This window comes from Triturus cristatus, chromosome 8, assembly GCF_964204655.1.
Source record: "Triturus cristatus chromosome 8, aTriCri1.1, whole genome shotgun sequence".
NCBI classification, from domain to species: Eukaryota; Metazoa; Chordata; class Amphibia; order Caudata; family Salamandridae; genus Triturus; species Triturus cristatus.
The window spans coordinates 1,134,738,664-1,134,758,216 of record NC_140591.1 but is presented as its reverse complement, the minus strand read 5'-3'; the positions used below and the strand labels follow the sequence as shown (position 1 = coordinate 1,134,758,216).

Sequence of the window (19,553 nt, the reverse complement as noted above, 5' to 3'; positions counted from 1 at the left end):
CCCTTTTTGGCCAAGCTAACTGGTGTGTGGTATACCCTAAGGAGAAATGTACAGTGGATAAGGCGATATTGCCCATTTCGGGAGATCTCTGTGGTTTGTTGATACCAGGAGAACCACTGAGCTTCTGTGAGCTACAATTCTAGATCCTGTTACCACTGGGACCTTATGTGCATGCTATTCACTATTAATCCACCCATCAGAACATTGTACATTTTGGTCGTCAAATTCTTGGGGTGGTGATTCACCTGGATTAGAGGCAGCAGATCCCACTCCTTTGGCTCTTCCGGAAATGTTGGAAACAGTGATTGCAACGTGATTTCGTATCTGGTATATGAATGCTTATTGTGGTGGCTTTCTCAGTGATTTTTTTTCCCCAGGAATGATAGTTTTCAGGTCTGAGATTTTGAAACACCAGAGGGTTAAGGTTGAGATTGTTAAAATATGGACTAAATCTTGTCATATTGAATAGCATCCAAATTTGTCTGTGGTATCCATAACTATCTGTCAGGATGTAAGAGGGTTCGCTAGGTTGCTCGAGATCATCCATGTAGAGTGACACCGATCTTTGCATGTGTCAGACCATAAAACCCCTGGAGGCGTGGATACGTCTGTAAACACACAGGCAAGGGGCTCAACTGCAAGAGTGAATAATAGGGGTGACAACAGGCATTCATGACACATCCTTTGCCTCAGAACAAATGGCAATGAAATGGGACATGGCACCCGCAATTCTAACCCAGAGTGTGTGGCTCAGTGCATGAGCCATAAAGCTCATGTGTTGCAATACCACAAACAAGTAGGACTACAAGACTCCTTCAGAAAGCTTCTTCTGGAAATCTACAAGCATCACCAGTGGGTGTTGTATGAGATTAGCAGTTGCCAAGACATTGCGTAAACCGCAGATATTATGACGTGTTGATCTGCTTTGCATGAAGCAGCTTTTGATCCATGTGTACGACGCTGAGAACTACTGTGAATAGGCGCGATACCAATGTTTTGGCTTATATTTTGGTTTTACTTTTTTTTTGTTGTCAAAGATATGTTTATTGAATTTTCAACAACATACACCTGAGAGAATACTAAAACAGCATCCCACGCAGGGGAGCAAAATAGTGCAAGAAAAGTATAAAGGCCATAAGGGATGTACTGCCCAGTAAAGGTCAAGCTCCTTCCTTATGATGTGGCCCCAGTAATGGATACAGTTTCTAAACGTTGTGGAGCTTGCAGTTAGTCTTTTCTGGTCAAAATTGAGAATGCGCAGTTCCGCAAAGTGTCATCTTCCGTTACGCCTGTCCCAGGTCTTACAACTGATATGTGTGGCATGGAATAAGCATATATCAGAAAGCAATTTATCTCAGATGCAAAAACAAACCAGAAATATAGAACAAAGTAACCCCCCCTTAACCCCTTGTGTGCCCATGACGAGCTGGACTCGTCATGGGCCGCGGTTGCGCTGTGCCCATGACGAGTCCAGCTCGTCATGAACCCCGCCCGCTAATGCAACGGCCGGCACAGGGCGGGGAAAGGGCGTGGCACACAAGGGGTTAAGCCCACCCCCCACCCTCCCCGTGGTGGCGGCAACAATCGAACAATGACAAAGGCATATGACATCAGATCAGAATTGGAAGAGATGCAGGGCTCTTATTGTGGAAGGACAAACAGCCGATGGAAGACCTCGTGAAAGGAAGGAGACCAGGGGGCCCCATTTAAATTCAAAATTCTTATAGTTATCCCTGAAAATGACAGACATACGTTCTAAACTAAGCAGTTTCCAGAGGCGAGAGTGCCAAAGAGAGATAGCCGGAGCCTCCTTTCTCTTCCAGGCGGCAGCCAGGGTGATCTTAGCTGCTCCAATACAAAGCCACATGATCATTTTATCAGCTCGGGTCTGGTGGTCTAGGGAGGAATCGCGAAGCCCCAACAGGATGCCTGCTATGGTAGAGGGGACGGGGTATCCCAGTATGTCTTTTATGTGTGCCAGGACAGGATGTCTTCCCAAAAGGGGCGGATGGTCAGGCAATTCCACCATATGTGTTGAAAATCCCCAAGTAGCCCACATCCCCTCCAGCACCTATCAGAAGTGGCGGGGAAGATTCGCCGCAGCTTGACAGGATGTAGGTACCAGTCCATCATGGTCTTCAAGTGGGCTTCCCTGAGCTCAGTGGAGTGATTGAAGCGTGTAATGTCCGACCATAAGTGCTTCCACTCCTCCTCTGTTTATAGGACGGTGTATCAAATCTTCCCACATGGACATATATCGCGGGCGCGGTGATGGAGTAGTTTGAAGCAGGAAGCTATATATAAATGAGATCACTCCCCTCATAGAAGTAGTCTTGGTGAGGAAGGCCTCGACTTTTGTGAGGGGTCGGGTGGCAGCGTCCTGTACGTGAGGCGTAAGGGCCCAATGCATCAATTGGGTGTAATGATAACGCTCCGTGTGACCAATTGCATAATCTCGTTTACAATTATCAAAAATGCGAGGGTCAAAGTTGTGAAACCGGTGCGTCAGAGCTAAGCAACCTCCCTTCCTCCAGGCATCAAAGTGTCCCTCATGTAGGGCCAGGGGGACTGCTGGGTTAAAATGGATCGGTGTAAAGGGGGAGGGAAACAAGGTCCACCTATCGTCACCCGAGACTGCGTCCCACACCTTCAGGGTGGTACGTGTGGGGGTGCTAATGTAAGTGTTTTTAGGTCTGTCCTGTCTAGGACACCAAGTCAAGTCCTAAATTGTCCTTCCCGTTACGCTGCGGTCCATATGTAACCAATGTTTTTCAGATTCCTGTTGTGACCATTCTACCAGGACTCTCAGCTGTGCCGCTTTATAATATAATTGAATATCTGGGAGACCAACACCCCCTTCTTTGCGAGAGTGACGCAACAGGGAGTAGGAGAAGCGTGCTCGGCTTCCCTGCCAGATAAAGCGGAGAATCATGGCCTTCACTTTTCGAAATAATTCACCCTCAAGCTCAATAGGTAAGGCTTGAAACAAATAAATGAGCTTAGGCAAGAGAGTCATCTTTACGGCGTGAATTCGACCTAACCATGACAGGAAAAGAGGTTTCCATTTCGTGAGTTCTGTTTCAATGCGTGCAAGAATGGGAGGAAAATTGGCAGCATACAGTCTCTCAAGTCTTGGCGTTAGTTGGACCCCCAAGTATTGGATGGATTCGCTAGTCCAGGGAAGGGAAGTAAGGGCCCGAAATCTGAGGGCTTCTGTCGGCGGGAGGGTGAGGTTGAGTATATATGATTTGTCTACATTTGTTTTAAAGCCTGACACAACCTCAAACCGCGCAAGTTCTGATTGTAAGTGGGGGAGGGAGGTTGCAGGGTCAGCTAAGGACAAAAGGACATCGTCCGCGAATAGTGAAATTTTGTGGGACTCCCCAGTGAATGGTAACCCTTTGATTCCGGGATGAGACCTAATTGCTAATGATAGTGGTTCTATGCTGAGGGCAAAAAGTAAAGGCGAAAGGGGACACCCCAGACGGGTGCCTCTGGAATGGCGAAAAAAGGGTGAGTGCACCCCGTTGACTAGTACTTTAGAGAGGGGGTGGAGGTAATTCGCTCTAATCATGGTGAGAAATTTGGGCGAAAATCAGAATACTGTTATTGTTTGGAAAAGATATGGCCAATCAACCCTATCGAAAGCTTTTTCAGCATCTATCCCTACTAGGACCGCAGGAATATGGCGTCTATTGGCCTTTTCAATCAGATGCACAATTCGACGGGTATTATCGTGTGTTTGACGGCCTTTGATAAAACCTGACTGATCTGGGTGGATAAGGGCAGGCATGAGGCCATTCAAGCGTTGGGCTATAATCGAGGAGTAGAGTTTGGCGTCCAGATTTAATAGGGCGATCGGCCTATAAGATGCGCAGCATTGGGGGTCCTTCCCCGGTTTAGGTATCACCGAGATAACAGCCTCGGCCAGAGGCCGAGCCCGTCTCCGCCATAGTGTTAAAAAGACGTGCAAGGTGGGAGCTAATGTCTGGGGCAAATGTCTTATAAAAGAGGGCGGTATAGCCATCTGCCCCGGGGGCTTTGTGGGGTTTTAGGGCTTTAATGGCCGCAGCCACTTCGTCTACTGTTATAGGAGCTGTGAGTAAATCATTCCAGGCAGCAGATACCTGAGGTAAGGGCAATGCCTGTCGGTGTCTAGGGTGTCCCCAGTGTAGAGATTTGTATAGAAGGAGCCAAAGAGTTCAGCTTTGTCCTCAATTTTATATGTGATGTCCCCCGTCGGTCCCTTAATGCCACCTATATATTCTCGTTCATGTTTGTCTTTCAATTGTCTGGCAAGGTGTTTACCAATTTTATTGCCCTGTGTGTATGATAGATGTCGCAATTTGAAGAGTGTAAATTCCGCTCTATTATTATATATAGCCCTAAGTTTGCCCCGGAGTGCCGTGAGGTTGCGCAGAGTTTGTCCCGTGGGGTTGAGTTTATGGGAGCGCTCAATATCAGTCAACTCCCTTTCCAATTGTTCTCTCTCGCTAGCCCGCTGCCTGTTCAAAGCCGCATTAAGGGCAATACAGTCCCGCCAAATAACAGCTTTAAAAGTATCCCAGGTGGTAAATTCCGAAGTGCCCTCCGGGTCATTAGTAATGAAGAACTCGGTGATCGCTTTTCTCAGTTTGGTACAGGAATCTTTATCTCGGAGAAGCGACGAGGCAAAGTACCACCTGGGGGTAGTCGGGGGGGCTCCCATACCAAGTGAGGTTAACGGATAGCAGACTGTGGTCAGACACCGTGAGGGGGAAGATCTTGGCATCCTGTAGGGCCCCCCGTAGGGTCTGACTTATGAAGATATAATCGAGCTGCGAGTATGTATGGTGAAAATGGGAGTAGAAGGTGTTATCTTGGGTCTGTGGGAAAAGGGTGCGCCAGGCGTCCAGAAGTCCTAAATCATGTAAGCGTTGTTGCGTCGCCCCCATAAATGAGCCCATGTCCGAACACTGAGTGTGCGTACTGTCCAATTCTTTCTGCCATATCAAATTGAAATCACCCATAAGGATTAGTGGCCCTTCCACAAAATCCGTGAGTTTCCCCAGAAACTTGTGTAAAAAGGCCGCTTGCCCAGTATTGGGTGCGTATACCACAGCAAAGGTGCTGAGCTTCCCTCTTAAGCGTCATTTTATCATAACCCAGCGACCCTCCGTGTCACTCTGAACTCCCAGAGGTTCGAATTGTATGGAGGAGCGAAACATAATGGCCACTCCCCTATGTTTTGTGTGGGCGGAGGACCTATAAATTAGCGGAAAGTGTTTGTGTTTGAGGCGCGTGTCGTCGGCTCTAGCTAAGTGCGTCTCCTGTAACGCCACTATGTTCAGATGATGGTCGAGAATGTATTTCCAGACTTTGTGTCGTTTTTGGGGAGAGTTAAGACCTTTAACATTCCATGTTCCTATAGTAATCAACATTATGTCACAGGTCCACCCCTACCACCTATCCATAGCTTTAAAAGTCCACATAGCTTCTGATCCCAATCCTCCTTCCTGAATACTCATAATGCCAGACCTCCTAACCAAGCTCTCCCAAAAATCAGAGTTCTCGTCGCAAGTATCCATTAAAAAGCCGCCACCACAGCCCTCTCCTACCCACCCCACCCCCTTTTCAAAGAAACAGAAACAAACCTATTTGAATAAACAATACTAAGATTACAGTAGGTCCCTCTATCTGGCCGAAAGGGGCCTTCCAGGAACCAGAGGGGACAGCAGGTCCGAGGAACCCGTCCACGCCCGTCTCGGCAGAATTTACAGTTAAAAGCATACTTGTTCGGCTAAGGGAATCAACAAGTAAAGGCAAGTCTTGATACAAGGCCATGCTTAGCTAACTGCATCAGTTGATTACCAGCATTAGTGAGTAGATCATCAGGAACTATTCTGGGTAACAGCCGGTATCGACATCCAAGATTATCTCCGTCCTACCGACAAACCTCACTACAGGAAAAAAAAGAAATGATCAAGGAAAGCCAAATTGGTCTTACAGGTAGAATACACAATACCAGTGTTCTCTTCTCGTCGTGGATACGTGGGCAAGGTCCTAGGGATGAGAGCAGCCGTGAATCCGAAGAGCGACCCACGCCTTGTGCTCTGAGTTATTGTCGGCTCCGGTAATATGTCAATGAATGGCCCGCATACACAGTAGACTCCTTGATGCAGGCCGGAGAAGATCATTGGCGCCCCCTGTGAGTCCCAACACTCCAGGCAGGCGCCAACGCCTAGCCCCGGGTAGATTCTCCATTTTTACTTTGGGAAGGGGCAACTGCCTCAGAGGGAAGGCCCAGAAGACCCAAGCCCTCCTGTAGATCGGTGATGTGGCGCCGTTTGTTCTGGAAATCAAAGCAGAGTCCAAATGGGTAGGTCCATCTGTACCGGTTCTTATCATCTCGTAATTTCGCGGTGACGGATCTAAACAGCTGTCTCCGTGCCAAGTAGAGGGTGCCACTTCCTGATATATGGGACACGAATGGCCTTGAAATGAGACGGAGTCTTTCGTCCTAGCTGCCTGGAGAACTGCCTCTTTAACCTGATAGGAGTGGAATTTCGCCAGGATGTCGCGGGTTCGCCTCTTCTCTCCGTGCTGGAGGAACCCCACTCGGTGAACTCTATCTAGTTTGATCTTAAGAGTCCGTGGAAGCAGGATCTCCGAGAACAGCCCCAACAAGAATGCCTTCAAATCTGGCCCTTCCGTGTTTTCCTCCAGGTCTCGGATCCGTATGTTCTCCCTACGTGCCCTCTTCTCGAGGTCCTCCGTCTTGAGCTGCGCTTGATGGAGCTGAGCCTTGAGTGTTTGGACATCGTCTCGGAGCTCCGCATTGAGTTGTTCTTGATCCTGATGGTGTGTCTCGAGTTCAAGGACCCTAGTGCCCACTGAGTCAACATCCTGTTGCAGAGAGGTCAGGCGCTCTGACAAGTCTGACCGCAGTTGATCTATGGAGGCTTTGATGTCTTGGCTGATATCGTTTCGGAGCTCCGATTTGAAGTCTTTGAACAATGTTAAAAGGTCCGCTTTCGTCTCCCCATAACATGGACCGCTTTTCTAAAGAAGCAAAGAAATCTGAGACCTTATTTGACGTCTTGCTCGTCCTCTTTTTAGGTGGCATATGGCTCAGACCTTCAAAGTCATGCACGCGCAGAGAGGATAGGTTGTGCAGGGGTCCGGCTGGTGAATAGCGTGAAGTGGTGGCGGAAGCGGAGACCCCCTTGTCGCAGAACCAGTATCCCGAAGCTAAAGAAGGGATCTCCTCGTGAATTCAGCCGTGCAGACATTCAATGCACAGGGAGGGTCAGTGCCGCCGCGTGGGGTATAGCAAGTAGGTGTGCACCTGTGCCCAGGATAATAGCTGCAGCCGTGGGAGATCGTGCCTTTGTCCAGAAGGAGCCAGTTTGAAAGAGACTTCAGCAGGGGCAGCAAGGTGGCAAATCCTGAGGTCCAAGATCGCCCGCGCAGGATTTATTAGCCGTGATGGATTACATCCATAGATCTTCCAGAGGGGGGCTGGTGCACACGCCGGGTTACATCAGAGCAGAGGTGAGCACAGCGGTACCAGGTAAACGGGCTCTATGCAGGCATGCAGTAGTGGTCAGGAGACAGGAGGCAATGAATCATCCAGCACCGCGTGGGATGGGCCCCTCCACCGGGAAACAGTAAGTAGTCCCAGCACTCAAGACAGGAGTGTCGGCGACCGCTGCCATTTAGGCAAACGCGGCCGCCATGTTGAAGTCAGGCAGAGGGGAAGGGGACAAAGTCTAGCCAAGCTAATGCTTCAATCTTGCCACCTCAAGTCGATCCTCTGTGTCACTTATGGAGATCGGCGTCTCTGTTGCCAGCGGGAGTTCCTGCCGAGCGCCCGTCACCGCAGGCCGCGCGCCGCCGTTTTAATGAGTGGCGCGATCACCTTCCGAGGCAGCCAGGGCAGAAACGGTAGTTCTCGTGGCGGTTGGCAATCAAAACCGGCCTCCGCAGGTGCCTCACAACATCAGACGTCGGCCGGTACCTGTTGCGATGATCCCAGGTGCTTAGAGCCGCTTTTCTCATCACCAAGACCGCGCGCGGACCTGGAGCCGTAACGGGCTACGTCCGTACGGCCATCTTGCCCGGCCACGCCCCCCTTGGTTTTACTTTTAATGATATGGGCCTATACGATGAGCAAAGAGATGGGTGGGCGTGTTCTGCCTTGTGAATCGGCACCATCAGTGATCGCTCCAGATTGCTAAATAGCTTCATCAGGGGTGGGAGGCAGGGTGAAAATATCCACTTGGCAGCAAAGTAATTCCCCCATGAAGCCATTTGGGCCGGAATTCTTTCCCCTGTGGGGTTGGGATAAGCCCCTGCAATCTCCTCTGATGTGATCGGGTTGTTAAGAGTTAAGCAGTGTTCCGCTGAAATCTGCGACAAGTGGAGATTGGAAAGATAAGGGTCAACCTCTTGCACAGGTTATGTCTGAGATTTGTGTATATAGTACAGCATAGTACTTGGCGAAACTCCTCGCTCTACACAAGACCATCCTCAGAACTATAAATGGTCAGCAGAGCTGCATTTAGCAAACACTCAAATCCAGTTGTAACTATAAACAAACTAAGTCTGATTCACTCATTTTTCTTAATATAAACTATTTAATTAAGCCAACTAGTAGCAGCTACATTTATTGATTATTGTTGGTCATTGTGAAACTCCTTTAGCATTTCTGGTCCTGAGGATGAAATCATGTACTTGTGACACAATAGACCGAAATGTCGACAACACTCCACTTATCACACAGTAATTATTGGATCCCTGGATTAATTGATGCGTATAAAGGACTGATTCCAGGTATCAAGTGAGTGAAATAGACCTGTAATAATCTAGGAGGTTTTAGTAAGATTTTTGATTTACTGTAAATGACTAACGTATGCTGGATTTTCTGTACTAATGGGATTTTTTAAAATTTCTTTGTGTATGCCTGTTTCGCCTTTTCCTAACAGATTTATTTGATTAGTAAGTTTTGTATGTCTCTGGATTATTTCTATTTGACAGCTATTTAACATCTACTTAAATATCTCTTCAAATGATCCTCTTGCTAGCAATTTACCTTATTGATAATTGAAACCCTAGCTCCAGAGGGGTTATTGGGTTGCCCATATTGGTTGTGGTGCTCATAGAGGCGGCTTAGTGAGGCCTGGCAGAGCTTCCTTGCTTCCTCCGTTAGTGCTGTTTGAGTGTCAGGCTGCCCCGCGATGGTAGCGTCTCCACATGTTGCTTAGAGCAAGTGCCTTAGTGAATGTAGCCAACAGGTGTGGAGGGTTTGGGGATGCAGTCCATCAGCCCGTTAGTTGGCCCTAGAAATCTTGAGACCTGGGGGCTTTGGCAGAAATAAGCTCCTCTCTAAGATGAGTGAGAAACAGCTACCTGAGGGTTGGTGAGGCATAGACCGAGCGCAGGACAATAGGCGACCCCCACAGGGAGACTGCCACCCAGAGCTACCGGCCCAAGTCATCCTAGTAAACCCGGTCTAATAGGAAGTTGAGCGTGAATCAGTGTGGCCACGACTCATGGTGGAAGCTTGAGTTGTATGCTACCCTGAAGATGTAGCACAAAATACATCTGCAGTGGTTTCCCTTGAGTTGTGTCTCCTGTAAAAAGAATGCATCTGTCCCAAGCTGACCTGTCTGAGAAGCGCCTTACGCTTAATTTTGTTGAGGTGGCTGTTCACGTTCCAGGTCAAACAGCGTAATGGTGTTTCCGCCCCATGGGTCTTCGTTAGGAAGGGAGGTCATAGCATTTCGAGTGAGATGGATTCTTGGTGTCAACAACTGTGTGGCACTTGGTGTCTGTGTGAAACTATTGTACTTTGTGCGCAGCTGTTCACAGGTCCGCAGGTAGTGATCAGCCATCATCATGTCCCAACCTCCATTAGGGTGGGTAAGTCGTGCATACCTGGTCCGAGGACTCTGAAGTTACCTACCAGCATCAACGTGCAGCAGTCTGGTCGTCCGAGGCCAAAGAATCATTTTCTTCCCCGCCAGCTCCTATGCCGCGTGCAGGGGCCGTCCAGCCCCTCTGTCTCCTATGCGGAGGGAGGGCCATCGTCATCCATTGTACATACTGCTTGCGTCTCTCTGGGTTGGATTTGTGGCAGTCTTTCCTCAAACCAGGCCCATGCATACTCTTCAGTGTAAAACAGGTGGGATTTACCCTGGTGGGTAACTTTGAGCCGGACCCGGTATAGAAGATGTGCATTGCTTTCAGTTTGGCCTTGACCATGACAAACCTTTTCCTCTGCTGTTGAACTCTCGCTGTGTAGTTGGGAAAGCTCATTATCCTGCATTTGCAGGATAACCGATTGTTGGACGTGGGCAGCCCTCAGTATTGCGTCCCTGTCGAGGTAGTTGAATAGTTGGAGTATCACTGGGCGGGGCAAAGCACTTGGTGATTTTAACGTTTGATATAAGAGTCGAGGTATTGGGCAATGTTTCCCATGAATGGATGGCTATGCAATAATTTTCTATTAAAAAAAAAAAAAAAAAACTTGAAACATTTTTAATATTTGATGTATGGAACTGAGTTGATGATGTACAGTTTTTATTGTTTTCATATTGTTACTATTGGGAGCAGTTCCGAATTAGTTTGCTGTTATTTATATGAAAAGGTGCTCTAATGCCACTGCTCAGGTTTTGAAGTGCAGGTGACCTTGGCTTGCAAGTGAAAGCTGTATAATGGTTTGTATGTAGCGCACGCACATCTATTTGTGTTTAGGCTAGTTTATTCAATCCATTGATTTGCATTTTAGGATTTTTTTCCTCTAAAACTACTCACCAAAATGACATTTTGTGGTTTCGTTTTATCTAGTCCATTTAAGTGGGTTTGCCTTAACCCAGTTATGCTTTTGATTGTTGTTGTCTCTTGCCTACTTTGTCACATGTTGTATTGAGATATGATCTGTGCCCTGTAAATTCCACTGTATATGCTAACTGCTGGTTTATTAACTATAAATCTACGGTACTCACACACTCCACTTATGTATGAACTCGGAGCTGAGGTTGAATGGAAGCATAGATGGATAGATGCTAGCTTCATATAAACTTAAAGATTTCATTCTGCAAACACAATGCCATTTGAGGTTAAGAAAATTGTATTTCTTTTTTTATTTCTAAATTATAGTAAAAATGTCTATTTAATTATTGTTCTCTCCTTTGAAACACGACTTCCATTGCGTGATTGGGCACTTCAGCCTATTGAGGCCTGGCTCAGTCTTTGGTGGAACCCCTCTGTTTGTCGGAAATGTTAACTCCTACATTTCATCACTCTGCCAGTAAGCAATATTGACAGGACACCCATATACTTCATACCTTTACACAGTTAAGATAGCACACCTGTCCTATGAAACTATGCCTAACAAAACACCGGCAAACCACTTGAAGTTTGCTAAAAATTTAGACGTTCCTGCCCTTTTAGTAGCTTGTAAGATGGTTGCCTCCAACCCATATATATGTTGTCACTTTTCCTTTGCCTTGACTCTCCCCCGGTTTATGGATATGGCGGTATGTTTCATTCCCCAACAGCTCTAATTAATCCGACTTGTAGTCTCTCTCATTGACAACAAATTTGTTCCACTAAGGAAGCTTTACTTCAGAAAAATGTTTTCTCATTCCCTTTCTTTTTATTCCATGGTTACGTTTTATGAAGGGCATCATTAATGTGTGAGGGTTAACCTAACACGACTGCACACTGCATTTGGCTTTTTATTCAATATACGCCGAGAGGCATATTGTGGGACCACTATAAATATGCAGTTACACATTCTTTAAAAGTGAGACAAGCTGTTCAAGATAGGGACGTGATGGCTGTTAGGAATATGCTATTATGTAGTTTGTCTTCACTGAATGTGGCTCCAATCTACTTTTATTCTAGTGCCAAGGATGATGCTGACCTTGATGCTCTGGCTGCTGAGATAGAGGGAGCTGGTGCTTCAAAGGATCAGGAATCCCAGAAATCAAAAGCCAAAAAGAAGAAGGAGCGGAAAAAGCAAGATTTTGAGTAACCCCACTTTTGTATCTTTAAGTCTTGTACAGTTTTCTGCTTTGTAGTTTTGGTGAATGAACAATACATGTTGTTTTCTTTGCAGTGAGGATGATATCTTGAAAGAGCTGGAAGAGTTGAGTCTGGCTACTCATGGTGGAAAGGCTGAAAAGGAGTCCGCTGTACAGGTAAAAATGGTAGGGGTAAGGCAGGAATTATTATTGTAGTTCTGTAAGTAGTTTTTTGGCAATACCGAGGTGTGCTGAGCAGCACCAGCCCATGGGATTCTCACATCGTTAGTGTAGTCTATGTAATTTTGCAATTTGTAAATCTAATTGGGTGAGGGGTTGGGGTGCAGTTTAGGATTACTGAAAAAGGGAGAGCCAGGGGAGTTTCTGGAGATGAACTGTAAAAGTGCGAAGAGAAAGCAGTAAAAGAAGTGAAGTGAATGCTTGTCCTAAAGTTCACAACTTGAAGTCTGGGAATAGTCCTATCCCCTTTACAGGGGGCAAGGAGGCAGTCATTAACGTTGAGTACTTCAAAAGATGTGAAGGGGAGAGAGCTAGGAAAGCCAAAAGAAAGCTATGCAAGAGGGCTACCAACAGAAAATCCAGGAAGTGTTATGGGAAACCTAGATAGAGCACAACAATGGTTTGAGAGTAAGCAATAAAAAGGGTAAAATCAGGAGCAGAGAGATACCAAATGTAATTACGTAAGCTTGTTAAAACAAGGAACCTAACCCAAACGTTGGAACAGCACAAAACATTGGAGAGGGTTCAAAAGAAATAGTAGAGTGTATTGCCAAAGGAACCACTAATGAAGGGCCAGCAAAAGGAAAGGCCTATAGCAGTCTAGTTTCTATAAAGTAACGGCTGGATAGTTTTCCATCAAGCCAGTTGGTTTACTTGAATGGATGTGTAAGATACCATGTCTTGATATGTGACTTAAAATTTAAACAGGCCTGGAGTGTGAGTCTGTGAAGGATTTTCATTTCACAGTGCGCTGATCAGTGATGAGATTGTTGGGAAAATGAAAGGCAGTTTTTATAATGGTGACTATGGAATCATGATGCTTGTTGGACAAGTACTAGCATTATGGGTGTAATCCCTATGAAAAAATATGAGTCACTTTGCTCACTTGTGACTGCAACGGCTAGGATGACAGGCACAGCAAACTGGGCCCTATGCCAAAGAGGTGGATATTCACTATAGCATTACCTCCTTTCTCTTTCTGAGCTGACCATAGGTATTTTGCCTCGACAATAGGGCATTGATTGGTAGCGACCATTACTTACTGGAAGTGTTTCTACTCAGTGGAAGGGAATTTGCTGTAGTCTTGGACTCATTTTACCATCATTCACATATCCCTATACCGGTAACCACAAGAAGAACAATATTCCCAGTTGACCCCATTTCTGGCACATCAGTTTTGGCTGTTTACAGCTCTTATGTTAGTCCCTTGGTCCTTGACTGTTTAAGCTATTACGACTGAAGGTATTTAAATAGTTTCAATTTTTCTAGTGGTTTGCAAGCAGTCTCGTTTTGCTGCGGTGTTCAGGGCAAAAACAGGTTGCTCCTTTTCCAGTTTGGAAATAAGGTGTTTCTTCTGCCGCACATCTTCAGATCAGATCAGACGTTCAGGCTTATTCTGTCTGACCTCTCATGATGCCTATAGATGGTTAAGCTCAAGAATGTGCTTTTGTTTTTTTTCCCCTTAAATTTTGATTCTGATATTGATACGTTACCTCAGTACTTTAATCAAATTTGAAATTCCTATCCTGTTTGGATTTTGAATGGAGCACATAGTTTTAAATACTTATCCTTTGGAACGTGGTCATTGGGGGGAGGGGGGGGGGGGGATTTTTAGGTCTGGCTTGTCAGTGCAGCTTTCATGAGTACTACTGAGAGAGGAACCGTTTCTCTGCCCAGATGTTAATTCACTTCAGTACAGCATTTGATTTGGCAAAGGATGTGTGCTTCCACAGAAAAAGTTCTCTGTAGCACTCCTACTGGCTGTTAGATGGTGTCCCTCACCTAACATAGCTATCTAGTTGCAATTACAAGTAAGGGAAAATTCTCTATGTAGCTGTTTGAGTATTTGCTTTTTTTTACCATGCTGAATGAGCCAGCAGCAGTATGGCATTATTGTGATACAGTGGCACATCACTTCCCTGATGTTTGACCACTTACCATTTTGCGAACTGGAAGTTGCACAGTGCCGCAGGGGTGTCCATCCTAGCACACAAACAAACTACATATGATGGCCCTCACTGATGGTCACAAAGGTTGCCAATACCCGGAGTCTCCTGTTCCTGTTCCTCTTGAACTTAAGCCCTGTGATTTTCCTTTCTTTTTCATACATCAGCCGTGCTGGCCTGAACGCCTGCCCCACCCACCATGCTGCCTTTTAAAGTGATGTGGCAGAGAAGGAACTTGGTACTGGATGCTCTGGGTGTTCCTCAGGTGATGACCAAAGGAAGTCACCAGAGTCCTCATAGTGTCTCTGTACTACCAGCCTAGCCTGTAGTCCTCCATCCCTGCAGAGGGTTATTAGAAGAGGCCCCCATTGTGTCTGTGCAGTAGCAAAAGAACTCCATCCCTCCCTCCATACAGTAGGAAGAACCGATTCTGACCATAGGTGCTCAGGGCTTTGTGATGCTTTCTGTACACACTTCATAAGGGAGCCTCTGAAATCATCTGTGCACCAGAACACTCCCCAAGCTCTGGAACATGTTGTGAGTAGTGGGGTTGAAAGATAACCAGAACGCCTAGAGCCTCTTTATTTTGCCACTCCATAGATAACCAGTCCCTGGGGCTAGAAGCAAGTGTCAGGGCCTGCTTTTGATGGGTGCAGACAGGAGTTTATTTATTTATTTATTTATTTATTTATTTATTTATTTATTTAATTTGTATGGCGCGTTATAACCGCAGGGGTCTCTAAGCGCAGTCTGACCAAATTAGCGTGAAAGATGTTGCATTCACTTGAAAAACCAACTATGTACCTAAGATCTGCTCCATGCTTGTTTGAACAGTACCGTTTTTAGTTTTTTTCTGAAGGAAAGTAGATTACTTTCCTTCCTGAGCTTTGGGTCCAATTTGTTCCATATAGCTGGGAGCGTATTGGAGAAAGCGCGGCCGCCCACCGTGGACAATTTGAAACGGGACTGAGACAGAAGAGTGGCGTCCGACGAACGCAGAGTCCTACCCGGTATGTAGGGGGATAGTCGGGATTTAAGGTATTTTGGTGCTTTGCCATACCGAGCCTTGTGAGCAATACACAGTCCTTTAAAGACAATTCTCTGCCGAGTTGGCAGCCAATGCAACTCCTGCATCAGGGGAGAAGCATGGGCAGTCCTAGGTTTTTTGAATATTAACCTAGCCGCATCATTCATAACTCCCTGTAGTTTGTCCAGCAACCGCTGTGGCAAACCTAGGTAAAGGGAGTTACCGTAGTCCAGCCTAGCCAGAATTGTGGCCGAGACCACGTGTCTCAGAGTAGGGAAAGAAAGTAGGGCAGAGATCTTCCTTAGTTGCCTTAAAAGGCATATACTGGTGCCTACTACAGTGGCAACTTGTTTTTCCATGGATAGTTTATTATCCACATATAGGCCTAAGCTTTTAACCGCAGCTGCCGGTTTAGGTGGTGCACCCAACTCCCTAGGCCAAAATTTCTCACTCCAAGGGTTGCCCGAGATGGAAATGGGCAATACTTCCGTCTTATCCGGATTGACTTTCAAGGAGTTCTCGGACATCCAATTGACTGTGGTTTTCAATATGTCCTGTAGCCTAGTGGATGCTCCTGGACCATCATCCAGCCGGATGATTATCTGGGTGTCATCAGCATAGTTGTACACTAGGCAGTCCATCCTGTTCAAGAGAGCAATTAATGGCTGCAGGTAGATGTTGAAGAGTAGGGGGGACAAGGCAGAGCCCTGTGGGACCCCACAGGTAATCGGAGCAGGGGTGGAAAGTTTTAGATGAGTTGGTAGACTCATTTAAAACTTGGAACTGTAGGTACTGCAAAACAGCCATGCACTGGAGCGAGGTACGCAGGGGTTAGCAGTCACACATAGATGAGGGTTACGGGGCTGACAGGGGCACAGGAATTCCTGCCAGGAGTTGCACCAGCGCTCAGGATTTTCTGGGTTACATAGTGCAGGTGATCCTTCCTTGCTTCTGGTCGGACCATTTCTTAATCTCTTTCCTTCTTCTGGTCCCCCCACCGCCCCCCGTAGTCGAGGCCCTAGCCTCCTGGCCCGCAACTGGAATAAAGCTAACCTCGACCTCTTTCTCTCCTCCCTAACATCTTCGGCTCCGCCCGGCCTAGGTCCTCTAGACTCCGAGGAAGCCGCACTCGTCGATTGGTTGGAATCTGCCAGCGACAAAGTCGCCCCCCTTAAGTCTATCCGAACTAAGCGCCCTCACGACGCACATCGCTGGTTTTCCGACAGCCTCAAAACCCTTAAACAGGGACTTCGCCAAGCCGAGCGTCGCTGGCGCCGAAACTACGACCCCTTAGAAAAAGCCCACTTCCTAAAATTATCCGGAGAATACAAACATGCAATCTCAGCTGCAAAATCTGCCTACTTCTCCACAAAAATTCTCAACTCCGCGCAAAAATCTAAAGACATCTTTGCTATTGTGGAGGAACTTTCACACCCGGATAGGGTGACCATCAAACCCCTCCCCTCTCAGGTACTCTGCGATTCCCTTAACCATTTTTTCATAGACAAAATCAGTAAAATCAAAAACAGTATCTCCTCCGGGGCCCCAGCAATGTCCCTCCCAGAGGCCGCCCCCTTTCTCAACTCTCGCTCCCTGACACAGCTCCCTCCTATACCCGAAGAAGACTTCTTCCCCCTGCTCCACAAAGTCTCATCTGGTTCCCCCACAGACTGCTGCCCTCCGGCAATTCTCCGGACCGCTTTTTCGACCTGCCCTGGCCCTCCATTGGCCCTCCTGAACAACTCTCTTGCTCGGCGTGGTCCCCAGTCAGTTCAAGAACGCCGAAGTGGTCCCCATATTAAAAAAACCCAACGCCGACCCCACGGTCTTGGGCAACTTCCGCCCCATTTCCCTTCTGCCTTACCTGAGCAAGGTACTTGAGACGCATGTGACCAGCGTCCTCAGCTCCTTCATCGAGGACTCCAATTTTCTAGATTCCCAGCAAGCTGGTTTTAGACCTGCCCATTCGACAGAGGCGGTTATCCTCTCTGTTATGGAGGAACTTCGTAGAGGCGCTGACTCCAACATCAGTCAAGCCCTGGTGCTCTTAGATCTGTCAGCGGCCTTTGACATGGTCGATCACACCATCTTAGTCGACCGTGTCAAAGAGGCAGGCATCAGCGGGACGGCCCTTAACTGGGTTTGTTCCTTCCTTGCGGACCGCCATCAATCGGTCCGTCTTTCCCAGTTCACGGTAAACCGGACGAGAGTCACCTGCGGTGTGCCGCAGGGCTCATCCCTGTCACCCCTTCTTTTTAACCTTTACCTCACCCCCTTGATCCGCTCCCTCCGCGGTAGGAATGTCACTGCATTTAACTATGCAGATGACATATAGCTCGTTTTCAATCTCGACTCCTCGGACGAAGCGGCTCAAGGTTTCCAGTCCACCCTTTGCCATATCAGTAACTGGATGAGCACTCACCATCTTAAACTCAATCCCGACAAGACGGAGCTCGTTCTCGTCGGAGGCCCATCCAACCCCTGGAATTCCACCTTCTGGCTCCTTTCCCTCGGCCCTCCCCCCCACCCTGCTGACAAAGTGAAAAGCCTCGGGGTTTACATCTCCCAAGACCTCTCAATGAAGCACCAGGTCAGTGCCACTGTGTCCTCCTGTTTTTTTCAGCTCCGGAAGATCCGGAAAATAGCCCACTTTCTGACCACTGAAGCCCTCACCTTGGCACTGCTGGCGTTAGTCATTTCTCTGATCGACTACGCCAATGCCCTGTACGTTGGCATCCCACAAAACCAAATCAACAGATTGCAGCTGATTCAGAATCAGGCAGCTCGCCTTATCTACCACCAACCAAAACATCACCACGTCTGTCCTCTCCTCAAGGCCCTCCACTGGCTTCCTGTTTCGGAGCGCTGCAAGTTCAAACTTGGCTGCCTGACTCATAAATCTCTGGCAGGCACCGGTCCCTCCTTTATTTCCTCCCTCTTGCATCCTTATACCCCCTCCAGGAACCTCCGTTCCTCTCATCTTGGGCTCCTTCAGACTCCCCGCTTCAAGCGCAAAAAACACGGAGGTCTCAGATTTTCCTTTTTGGCACCCTCATTCTGGAACTCTCTGCCGCTGGAACTAAGACTTTCTCCCTTTCACCTTCATTTCAGGTCTCTCCTAAAAACCCACCTCTTCCATGGCATTTACTCATAAATTCTTCTCTCCCCGCTTTCTGTCTCTTGCTGAATAAAGTGAATAGCGCCAAGAAACCGTCCGGTGAATGCCGCGCTTTATAAGTAATTTTTACATTACATTACATTACATTACAGGTGATGCAGCCTTGAGGCCGGAGTCAAATGGAAGACAGCATAGCATGCAGGGAATCGCCTTCTGAGAGGAGAGCTAAACAGATCTCTTGGACCCTTAGGTTAACTGTGTCTGGCAGTGATAGCTCTATCAGTTACCTGTGTGCTTCTCACTTTCCTCTTTTCATCTGCCCATTCTGCCCACAAACTCTTATCTCCACATTCTCTCTGATCCATGGATAACTTTGTATGTCACTTGTTTTGCTTTCCCCCTCCCTATACCCTGCCCCATCTTTTAACCCTCACATTGTACTTCTTTTGTCTCCATTCTCTCTCATTCTTTTTCACACCTCTTCCATATCTCATCTTCTCATCTTCTATCAATGAGGCAGCTTTCCCTTCCTTTCTCGTGCAAGTGCAGAGTAAGCAGGTGTTGAGCAGTGTGACTTTGAGTGTAGGCTGAGAATTGAACCTGTGAGAGTAAAGGGTGAGCGGAGTCTGTATAGACTGCAGTGTGTATGGAGTGCAAGTGAGCAATGTGTAGCTGGCCGAGCAATAGTTCTTCGTGTGTGAGTAAAGGGTGAGCAATGTACCTATGAGATTGCAGGGGGAGCGGTGTGCTGGTATGTGTCTGTGTAATCAGAGTGAGCCTTGTGCCAGTGTGAGTCCAGGGTGAGCGGTGTGTACAGAGTAACTGGTGATTAGTGTGTTTAGAGTCGTATCTCTCGTTTTATTTAGTGGTGCTCTACTATATCAGTCTTATAGGGCATTTGATGGCCCTTTTTGGTAAGGTCCATGTTGCCCTGATAGCACAAATAAATAATTTGTGTTTGACACAAGTCCTTTGCCATTTCTGTTAAATGCAAAAGCTAGTCTGTTTATTTGATTTGTCCCTGCCCACTCAACCCCATATTAGTGAAGTTCTGCTCCTCAGTGACTTTCATTTAAAATGCGGCAACTATTGGTGGCCCATTTAGTGGGACGATTAAAGTTTATTGAAGTATTTGCAATTTGGGCCTATAGCACAAAGCCATCAAGATAGGCAAAACAGTGATGGTTGAACCCCTTTAATAATATAACTGA

General features: G+C 47.1%; 1 protein-coding gene across 2 annotated transcripts in view; it reads left to right on the top strand.

Moving 5' to 3' along the window:
* The window catches only part of EIF5B (eukaryotic translation initiation factor 5B), a 461,059-nt gene that overhangs the window by 50,761 nt on the left and 390,745 nt on the right, over positions 1 to 19,553 (top strand). For both annotated transcript variants that reach the window (XM_085622776.1, XM_085622777.1), the window contains exons 2-3: positions 11,893 to 12,018; positions 12,107 to 12,188. In XM_085622776.1, coding sequence (XP_085478902.1) covers positions 11,893 to 12,018; positions 12,107 to 12,188 — 208 coding nt within the window. The remainder of the gene's footprint in view (positions 1 to 11,892; positions 12,019 to 12,106; positions 12,189 to 19,553) is intronic.